The sequence below is a fragment of the Parus major genome, chromosome 19 (genome assembly GCF_001522545.3).
Source record: "Parus major isolate Abel chromosome 19, Parus_major1.1, whole genome shotgun sequence".
Taxonomy (NCBI): domain Eukaryota; kingdom Metazoa; phylum Chordata; class Aves; order Passeriformes; family Paridae; genus Parus; species Parus major.
In genome coordinates this window covers 1231813-1242414 of record NC_031787.1, presented here as the reverse complement: position 1 = coordinate 1242414, position 10602 = coordinate 1231813, and the positions used below count along the sequence as shown (strand labels likewise).

At 42.5% G+C, this 10602-nt stretch overlaps 1 protein-coding gene across 1 annotated transcript in view; it reads left to right on the top strand.

Moving 5' to 3' along the window:
- The window catches only part of AUTS2 (activator of transcription and developmental regulator AUTS2), a 668592-nt gene that overhangs the window by 306206 nt on the left and 351784 nt on the right, over positions 1-10602 (top strand). Inside the window, exon 4 of the mRNA XM_033519007.1 lies at positions 1333-1368. Coding sequence (XP_033374898.1) covers positions 1333-1368 — 36 coding nt within the window. The remainder of the gene's footprint in view (positions 1-1332; positions 1369-10602) is intronic.

The following is a 10602-nucleotide window of genomic DNA, read 5'->3' as shown; positions in this document are numbered from 1 at the left end:
GAGCTCCAGGAGCTCCACACTGGGAATTGAGATCCAGGATCTCCAGGATCTCCACAGTGGGAATTGAGCTCCAGGATCTCCACACTGGGGATTGAGATCCAGGAACTCCACACTGGGGATTGAGATCCAGGATCTCCACACTGGGGATTGAGCTCCAGGAGCTCCACAGTGGGAATTGAGCTCCAGGATCTCCACAGTGGGAATTGAGCTCCAGGAGCTCCAGGATCTCCACCCTGGGGCTCTGGAGAATGGGCTCTGCTTTCTGCTGCTGTGGCCATGGGAGCTGGGAGCTGCTCCCCTGCAGAGGAACAGCCTGACCTGGATTAGCATCGGGATGTTTTGGGCTCCCCCACATCTCTGGGAGAACCTGCTGTGTAATCCCCATTGCTTAGATGAAAAACTAATGAAACAAAACCCTTTATCTCCTTAATTCCTGTGAATCTAGAGGTTGTGGTCGTGTCCCACTTAAACTGAATTTCACAATGCTTTTTTCTTTTTTTTTTAAATAACATTTAAACAAATTGATTATTTTCCACGGTAGCAATATTAGTTTTAATTATTTTTATAGGTTTGAGATTTGAAATCTATTTCACACTCTAGATATTTGCTGTTTGCTTTCGCTGTTGTTGTTTCTAAATCCTTGGTTTGTCAAACAGTGTGGACATCCAAATGGGAAATTGTAGTGACTGCATTCTCCAGAAAATGGTACATTGACTAAAGCAGCTTCCCTGTGCCCACGCATTCTTTACATTTCAGACTACTAATTATGTTTACAAAATGTCTCATTTTAGAAAAGCACTATGTGTGCACTAAGCGGGGCCTTTCGGGAATAAATTGGCAAACAGGTCATACACTGAAAAAGTCATCCAAACCCACCGGGCTTTTTGTTTTGAAGTCAGTCTACTTTTTTTTCCCTTTCTCCCCCTCCCTCCTGCCCCTTTGTGGCCACGAAGCTGAGGAGCTGGAGTCCAGGGCATTGAATGTCAGCATGTCAGGGAGGCTGCTTGATGAGTGTCTGTTTAGTCTCAGTGCAGGGCGAAATGCCATCATTAATTCATTACCCAGCTGCCTGTCAAATAAATTGGCAATTACGTCCACTGCAGAAGCTTGGAATTCAGTAAATAGCACGTTACCATCTCGGAGTGGCTGAGAGATGTAAAGGGGGAAATGAAGCAGCAGAGTGTTTGTTTCAGTAGCAGATGACAAGGGGCAGGACGCCGGGGCTGTGATGTGGTGATGAAAAGCTTGGAAAGGGCTGTAATGAGCTGTGTGGATTGGAACGTGTTAAAAACCATCACTGACTTTCCACTTTGTCTTTGTGTTTTATTGCAGAGCTCAGCTCCTTCCAGCTTGGGAACAGGCTACTTTGTAAGTGTGTCTCCACTCTCAGAGTGCTCCTCACACAAAATGCATGGACACAGGGATATCCCCAGCCCCTCTCTGAGCACACCCTTCTTATTTCTTCCTCCACAAACCCACTGCAAGTTAGATTTCCAGCACGGTGGTCCGTGTTCTTTTGAGCTAATCAGGTGTCATATTAATTACTGCATGAGTTTTAACAGCACTTAATTTACAGAGTTACAGCAAATAAAACGAGCCATGGTCTCACCAGCTCTCTAAGGGGAGATGGGAGCATCTTGATTCCACCCTGCACCTCTTCTTGCTGATTCACAGGTTTTAAGGAGCCCATTAAAATGTTTTTCCTCATCTCCTGTGCACCACAGCCCAGACAACGTGGCACAGGGTTTATTTCTACCTGTTGCTTAAAAGCCCATGGCTGGTGGAAAACACAGAAGTTATATTTATGCCAGATTTACATTTTATGTCCTGAGAAGCAGATCAGGCCCCAGCTGGTTTGAAAATTGATCAGGTTTTTTTTGGGGGGTTTGTGATTTATTTGCATGCACCTGTATTGATTTAACAGTCTATATTCATAATTTTCTTTTCATTCCCACGTTCATCAATATCCCTTTTACTTGCACAGATAAGTTTGGGAGTAAAAAAAAAATCATTTTCCAGTCAATCCAATGTACTGCTTATTTTCTTCCACAATTTATATTTAAATTGTTCATATCCTGTTTTTTTTGTAACTTATGCTGTATTCTCCAAGCACATCTTTTCTAATTTATAATAACTTTAGGAGAAGCAGAGCATTGGGTATGCCCAAGACCAGGTGGGTAAAATGCAGCGAGCCTTGTCCCATAGCACTGCTCTGTGAAATTATCTGTACAATCAAAACCTGCTTGCCACTGATCCCTGGGGAAAAGTAAACCCTGTGGTATTCAATGACATGATGGAAAAACTTGGTTGCACTCTTGTCACATTCCCAGAGAGTCATTTCCTTCTATTAGCTCATGGGGAATTTAGTCTTTTGTCATAGAAGTCTGTGATCCTGTAAGAAAGTTATGGGATTAAATTGTGTATGTGTGGTCTCACAAAGATTGCACCAAAATTGCTCAATACCTGGAGAAATGCTGGATTTCCACTGGACTTCTGCACAAACAGAACATTCACACTGCTGCTGGTGAGGAATGAAAAGAGCATCCTCCAGTGAAAAACTTTTGTGGTAGTTGTTCTAATTATATCAAGGCCCAGATCAGTGTCAGGTAAGTTGTGAAACAGAAAAACCAGCTGGTTTCCTTTTTTCATCACTTGCCCTGGTTTGTGTCATATTTTTAAGAAGGAGGGGATGAAGGGAGAAATCATGTCAAGTAGCTCAACGTTTATTTAGAATTAAAACCAAGCCTTGAATGTCTTCCCATAGTCCAGAACAAATTGCTTTCCTTTGTCTGGGAAAATTCCAGTGATGTGGAGGTCTGTAGGCATGCTCTGGAATGGGACAGGTGTATTTTGGGCTGGGCCATGGATAAATAAGCCTTGTTCTTGCAGCGAGAGCTGAATATGCATGGTTTGAGAGCGGTGCTTCCTCTCCAGGCAGCAGAGGTAACAGAAGAGGAGCCATCTGCTGTTCCCTGCACCATACTGTCTGTGGGTTGGTCCACTAAAGGGAAAATCTGGAAGGTGTCAGCATCCCCTATGCTCCAACAGAAAGCTTGGAAGTTTCCAGCTCTCCTGAGCAAGGGATTCAGCAACGAGAGGAAAGCTGACGTGTTCTAGGGCTGATGGATTGGCACCTTAAACCATTCCAATTTAGGTCTGTGTAGGTGGGGGAGACATCCCTTGTTGGTGCCATTAATATATTTAACAGAGCTCTTGCTTTTCTGTAGTCACAGAATTAAGAGTTTTTAATTTGCTTTTTTCCTTTCCTCACTAACAGCCAAGCAGGTAGGAAACATCCTTCAGTTTATATCTTCAAGTTGTTTTTACACTTACACAGTCTTGGATGAAACATGAAGGGTTTCTTCCTCCCTTTTCACTTTGGAAAATTGTTTTTAGGATTATCTTGCTTGTTGTTTTAAAACAAGCCCAAACTCTTATTAACTTACATGGGGCAAATAAAACCCAGATGTGTTTTGTGGTACCAGACAATGAGAAAAATGCTCCAGAGTGATCCAATTAGCATGTGTTTCTGATCAATGTAATTATTGTATTATCAAAGTGCAAAGGAATATGCACTTGAACTGACTTCTTTTTTCCAAAGCCTTTAACTAGAAAAGACTGTTAGTTTTTGTGTTTGGTGTTAACCCAGAACATCAAAACAGGGGTCACTGGTCTCAAATACAGTAAAATAACTTCTAGTTTAATAGATAAGAATAAAGCTTTGTCTCTTGGAAGTGATTTGGTGCATTTTGTACACTGGAGTATGAAATATTCTGTACTGCAGCTCACCAGAGGGAACAGAGGAAGCAGGTAGGTGAAAATGGCCTGGTGGACATCTACTGCAGAGGGAAGCAGGTTTTATTCAGAGAGGAATGAACACTGAGGTATGGATTAAGTAGCACATGTTTGCTGTCAAATATTAATGGAATTTTCGTGTGTTTAGGCCATGTTGCCCAGCCTGGAGATGATCCAGGTCCAGCTTGGGATGCCCTTGGAGGAGAGGAGCCTGCTCGTGCCAGGCACTCAGGACTGGGGCTGATGGGTCCTGTGCCTGCAAAGCTAAAATGACTTTTAGATGCTGTTCCTCTGGAGATCACTGAGTGTGGAAGGACAGGTTTATAAAGCTGACACTTCCCAGTAACACAAAATCATTCCTCTCATATCTCCATGATAGCTCCATCCTTGTAATTAATTCTGCAGCTTCAGTGGTGGTGAAGGTTGGACTCTAATCTGATTTTATGTTGTAAGATCAATTTCTGAATGGCAAAGCTGGAAATTCCAAATTCTTCTGTTCTTGTTGTCTCCATGGAATGTTCCTGGAAAAGCAGCAAGGAAAGGAAAGATGCCCACTCTGGGAGGACATCTACAACCTGCTTTGCCAATGGAGAGGGTTGGGGATCTCCATCAGGTGATGCAGCCTAACCACACCCAGCTGCCTTTAATTAAACACCCAGGTGCCTTTAATTAAACACCAGGTGCCTTTAATTAAACACCAGGTGCCTTTAATTAAACAATCAGCCAGCTGCCTCTGGTTTAACAGATTTTTAGTGAGGTGCCCTGCAGCAGTGAGTGGTCACTGAGGGAGAGGGCATGGAGCAGAGTTGTCCTGGAGCTCTAAATTCACCTTCAAGTTTGGATTTTGGTTGGGAGCAACTCTCCTCTACTTCAGGAAGTGCTGGTATGTTGTGTAGGTTTTATTTAAAAGTTGTTTTTGTTGGAGTCTGTTGTGCCTGTCTTGGTGTTTGTTGGAGGAACTGTTTTCCTGTTGTTTTTGTATTTTGTTAAACCAGCAGTCAGAAAAGGAGAGGTAAAAATTATTGTAATTTGCCTGGAAGCCTTTTGTGCTGACCTGACTTTACTTCTTCCTATGGGATTAATCCAGTCTGTGATTGGTGCACATGAAAAGAAGAAAAATAGGTGTGCTGTTAATATTGCTGCACCCTAAGAAATCATAACTTTAATATTTCCTGGAAGATCTCCTGGTTGTCATTGATAGTTTTTGCATTGCAAATTGTCATTGTCTCTCATCAGAGATGGATTATAAGGTAGATTACATCTCATCAAGGTGTCAGATCAGATAATTGGAAAGCAGTTAGAATTTCAGAAGAAAAAAAATCACCATCTCTTTAACTTTAAAAGGAAAACTATTTGAGTTATGGGAGTTTTTAATGTTGTCCAGCTGTCTTGAGATTTCAGAAGGTTGAGATGTTTTAGAATGCAAGTGGAATTTGTGTTACAGTAAAGCTTTTTCTCTTACCTAGCTTTGAAGAATGGTTTTTGCTCATTTGTGTATCTTGCACCCAGCCCAATTCCTGTTAAAGTAAATGGTGGTTCATTGATTTGCAACACAAAACAGAGCAGAAATCAAAACTTAAATAACTGAGTCCTTTTGCTTCTAAACAGCCCTGATTCCCAAGATTGTCAGGTTCTTTGGTAATTGTCCAGTTTCTCTGCTTTTGGCAACTTATTTCCATTTCTGTTTATGTCTGCTTCTTCAGTCTTTGTTCCAGTTCCTGAGAATTCTCTGTTCTTCTTTTAATGGTGGTTTTTTATTTGGATTGCCTTTTTGTGTTATTTTCTTTTCCTCTAGATGGAGAGAGTTTGTGAATTTTTCAGAGCAGGGTAGAATTTGGTAATAAGCTGGTGAATAGTGGAAATAACATTGGGAAGGCAGGAAACTCCTGTCACCCTTCTTTTCCAAAAATTGCTTTTGCTCCACCTTAAAAAAAAAAAAAAAAAAAAAGTTAAAAAGCAGCTAAAACCATAGTTTGCACATGGGCTGGTGACTCAGACAAACATAAATCATGAGTTTATTCCCCAGGGCTCTGGCTGATCAGCTGTGCTGTCCAGTTTGGCCCTGGGTTGGGTCCAGCAGATGTTTGTGCAATGTTGCATTACAGTACCCAGAGCTCTAAAAACCCATCCCAGGGAGAACAAGGGGAGCACCAGTGGTGTTTAGTGTGGATATGATGGAAAATCAGCCTTTGGCTGAGATGTTTCAGCCGTTTCTGTGTGTGCTGGGAGGGGTTTTCACCCGAGACATCATCTGGCAGCAGAAATGTGGAGTTGGTTCCACCAGAGAGCCCTTCCAAGGGGAGATTGTCCCTCCTTGCCTGGTCTGTGTGTTGTGGCAGTGATCTGAGGAGAGCTGAGCTCTGTTCCTTGAGCTGCTCATGTCTGTGAGTCCTGGGTGAGAGGAGACTCCACCCCAGGGAAGTGCAGTGGGACCCACAGGAGAGAACAAATTACATCAAAAATACCATTTGGAAGGGTTTGAGTAAATCTTGAGGGATGCAGTGCTTTACTCCACATCACATGCACAGTGCTGTTGGTAAATAAAAAACTTCCTGCAAGTAGCTTAAGCTGCTCAGTTATTTTAGAAAATAACTATTTATTTCAGTTATTAACTTTAGAAGGCAAACATTTAAATGCATTTTGCTGCTGTGAAGGTGTGTGTCCATCTGAAATTCCCTGTGGCCCACAAAGGCACTGCACAGTGGCTTTTGGGTCAGCACCACACCATGAACTGTCACATCCCCTGTGAACAGAGTTGGAAAGAGGTTCCTTGTTATCCTCTCTTTGGTGCTATAAATCATTGTTAACGAATCCTAATTTGCTTAGTAGGGTAATGAATGATCTCCAATTTTCTCACTGTAATTAGTTTTACCAACTATTATTGTGAAGGGTATATTGAAATCCATTTTAACTTCACTTGAAATTCTCCATGTGCCCATTCTTTGCAGAAGTGAAGCTGACAACAGAGTTTATGAATCTTCTGATAGTAAATTCAGATTCAAGCCAAGTGGCCAAGATCCCCAGTAGAAATGTCTCTGTGGGCTGTAATTACTCATTAGAGTTTGCAGCCCTCAGTGGAGCAGTTTTGGTGAGGTGCCCTGAGATCAGGAAAACCTGGTGTTCCTTCATCTAAAATCTTTTAGCTGTTGTCTTTTGTTTTCCAGGAGCCATTAAAAAATGCAGTTTATTCTTAGTGCTGCTGTAAGGGAGGCATCATCATTGCCAACTAAATACATTGCATGCAATAAAGTCTACCCCAGGTCTATTAATTTTAGCATTTATAAACCCTAGTGCTGTTCCTAGGGAGAGCTGAGGCTCATTAAAGAGTTTGCTAACAACATGGCCAGCAAAGCAAGGAGAGCAGGAGCAGCTGCATTTCCAGCATCCTGCTCATCACAATAACAATAATTGAAGCAAAACAACAGTTTTTTTGGCAAATAAAACTGTATATTTCATATATTATTGACTGGGTTTTTGGGGAAGGATTAGGCAAGCAGAATAAATGACCTGGGCTGGAATTTGGTCAGGCTGGGTCTCTCCTCAGATGATTTTGAACAGAGATGGTGAAGCTCAGTTATTTTTACAGCCCTTCAGGATGGTATTTCCTCAGCCACTGTAGAATCCTGCCCTAATGCACACTCATGCTTTTTGAATAGTGTGCTTTGAATTTAAGGTATTAATCCATGTAATTCTTTGGAACTAATAATAATTAATAACTAATAATTCTTTGGACTGTGTGTGTGGAACTGTGTTGTCCAAATCTGACAGGAGGAGAGCAGGGCACCTCAGCAGCTTCTACCCAACCAAACAGAACTGAGACCAGATTTCAGAATTTCAGGAATTTCTGGGATGGTGTTACATTTACTGCTCCTGCCTTTCTTCAGCAAATGCTTCCAGCTTGTTGGTCCCTCTTCCTCCTCCTCCTGTGATTTCCCACTTAGCTTGTTGGAGCCACCTTTCCCCCAAGGATTACAATTATGAATGGAGATATAAAAAAAGAAGGGAAAAAGGAAGGAAAGAAGAGTGTTTATGTATCTGAGGGGTGATATGACACTCTGCACTCTTTGCCCCCTTCTCTAGACAGGGTAGTGTTGGAAGTGGGTGGTTGATAACTTCATTTCTAGTTTAACCCCTGCAGGCAATCTTGGTTTGTATTTTTTGTGGTATTTCAGGTGAACTTGCTTAATCTTTTTTTTTTTTTTCCCAGCAAAAATCAATTTAGAAAAAATCAAGACATAATCGTTCATAGGCAAGTCTTTAATTTAATAAGTTCTTCTGGACAATATAAGATTTCTCTAAGTAGCAGAAAGCCTTAAGATTCGCTGTCAGTCTGTTTGGTCTCGAGTGCCCCACGTTACTGTGGCTCATGTTTTGTTCCTCAACTCCTGCAAAGCAAAAAAGATTCTTTTTTTTGTGTTCCCCCTCTTTCCCTTTCCTGTAACACGTGACACAAATTGCAGATGTGAACCTGAATAATAAAGGATTGCTTCACTGATTGCTAAACATGCATTATGGTGCTTTTAAACTCATTTCAGGTCATCGTACTGCAAATTAGTTTGATTGCAAGCAGTTAAGCTGTCACACCCAGAGCCTCCATCTTCCCAGGGTCTCAGTTTCACATCACTACAAGAGAATGCTCAGTAGCATTGTATCTTTAATATTTTGGAGGGGAAATAGTGTTGAGTGTCCAGAGGAGATTCTGTGCACTCCTCTCTGCAGTGACTCCTGGCTTTGTGCTGTGTAAAGGGGGCTGACCACGTTCCCTGTGACTCCAGGGCTGGTTTGCTTTTCTTTGTGGGGTTTTGGAGCTTGGTGGGATTTGTATCTCAGTGAGAAGAGCCACACTGGACTGTTCCTGTTGCAGATTATCTCACAGCATTATTGTTTGTGGTGAGATTTTGCTCAGTAAAATATAAATGAACATTTTCAGCTGTGTGCTGTGAGCAGGAGAACCTCTCAAGAGCTGTGTGGTGTAACACAAGGATTTATAGACAGCACACTCATGGCAAAAATCAGAGTGGTAAAAGGGTGAAATGTGGTGATTTCCCTGGAAAAGGGGTTTGGGTGGGCTCTGTGTGGGGAGGGAGTGAAGCTTGTGCTGTGCCATGCAGGGGGCAGGAAATGCAGGGGGCAGGAAATGCAGGGGGCAGAAATGCAGGGGGCAGAAATGCAGGGCAGGAAATGCAGGGCAGAAATGCAGGGGACAGAAATGCAGGCCAAAAATGCAGAGCTGTTCTTGCTGCCAACTTGGTGCCCTTGGAGAGCAGCAGAGCAGTCTTTGGGCTGGCTGAGAGGGTTCCTGTGGAGAAGGATAATGCAGAAAGCTCTCAGGAAGCAGGAGTGTGCAGTGTGGCTGAGTGATGAGGAGAAGCTGTGTGATGGTGTTATTCTGATGGCAGTTTCTAGAAGCTTTTTGTGTTGCCATTTTTTGAGAAATAGTCTCTCTTCCTCCCTTAAATTTTGGAAGAATACATTTATTAATTTAGGCTGCATCATATCATTTATTTTTTTTAAAAGCAATAGGTCTTTTTCTTACAAAATTCACAATGTGAGGAAATTCTGAGGTAGTGAAGTCAGGAGGAAAACAGTGCTGCAATTCTGCAGGCACTCAGCTCTGAAAGTTGCCCAAAGTATGACTTGTTCCTATGTGAATGAGTGGTGTTAAGGTGAATATTAGGTTATTCTTCTTTTGAAGGTGAATATTGGGTTATTCTTTGAGTCCCTTGGAGGGATGGTAGGCTTGTACCTGGAGCAGAGAACACATCTCCTGATTGCAAGAATTAAGGCTGAATTTCAGAGAAAAGAGTCCAATCCCCTTTCTCAGCCTTTTATGTCAGAACTCGAAATTGCTGTCTGATAAAATGTAGGACACCAGATTGAATTACTTCATTGAAGCACTGCTGTCCCCTGTTAATGGTAATTGCACGGATATAGCGGTCTTTCTTGGCAACATCTCAGATATTTACCTCCCACTGTTTTTCAATTCAAACCTTTGATGAAAATATTCCCAGTACTTCTTTAAAGCAGACACCCAACTGTCTTTCTTGACAAAGGCAAGGTCTTTAAATCAGATCCTGACAATTTGTGACACAGCAGTCTATCTAAATCACCTTTTACCTATGTCTCTGTGTCATTTCCTGGAAAAAAAATGTCCATCAGAGGAAGGTTGCTGAGGGCTTGGTGCTCTTGTCTGTGTGTGTGTGGCAGCACCGAGCTGGAAGATTTGTGTGTTTGTTTCAGTGGAAGTAATTAAATGAAGGCTTGTAAATCTGCAATGCATGCTGTAATGGTTCATTAGAAATATTTGGGAGTATTTTGTCCATAAGAAAATGATTATTAGGTTATTGTTGTTCTTAGACCATTAGGAAGCCAAGGTTTTTTATGGCCTTTCCTTTAGAAATGGTAAATCTTTTTTTAAAAAAAACATCAGGGCAAATATTTTCATCTCCACTCCACCTGAGGGTTAATGTGCATTCAGCTGAAGTAGCTTCTGTTCACCTCCTGGAATCTCCTCTCTGCTGATGCTGTGAACTCTCTGTCCCACAGAGGGGAGGATGCTGGGGCTCCATGGCTGCTTGGGGTGGTGAGCAGAGCTCTGGCTCCTTCACTGTGTCCTCCTGTGGGGAGGGCTGTGGTGGTGACAGCCCATCTGCAGAGATCTGTCACACCTGGTGTGAGCCCTGTTAACATCTGGCTGCCAGGGCTGTTCCCCAGCTGTGCCAGCCCCAGGGGCTCTCACAGCAAGCCTGACCCGAGCTGGCACAGCCCTGGAGCCTCCTCAGTGTCCTCTGCTGCCAGCCTGGAGCC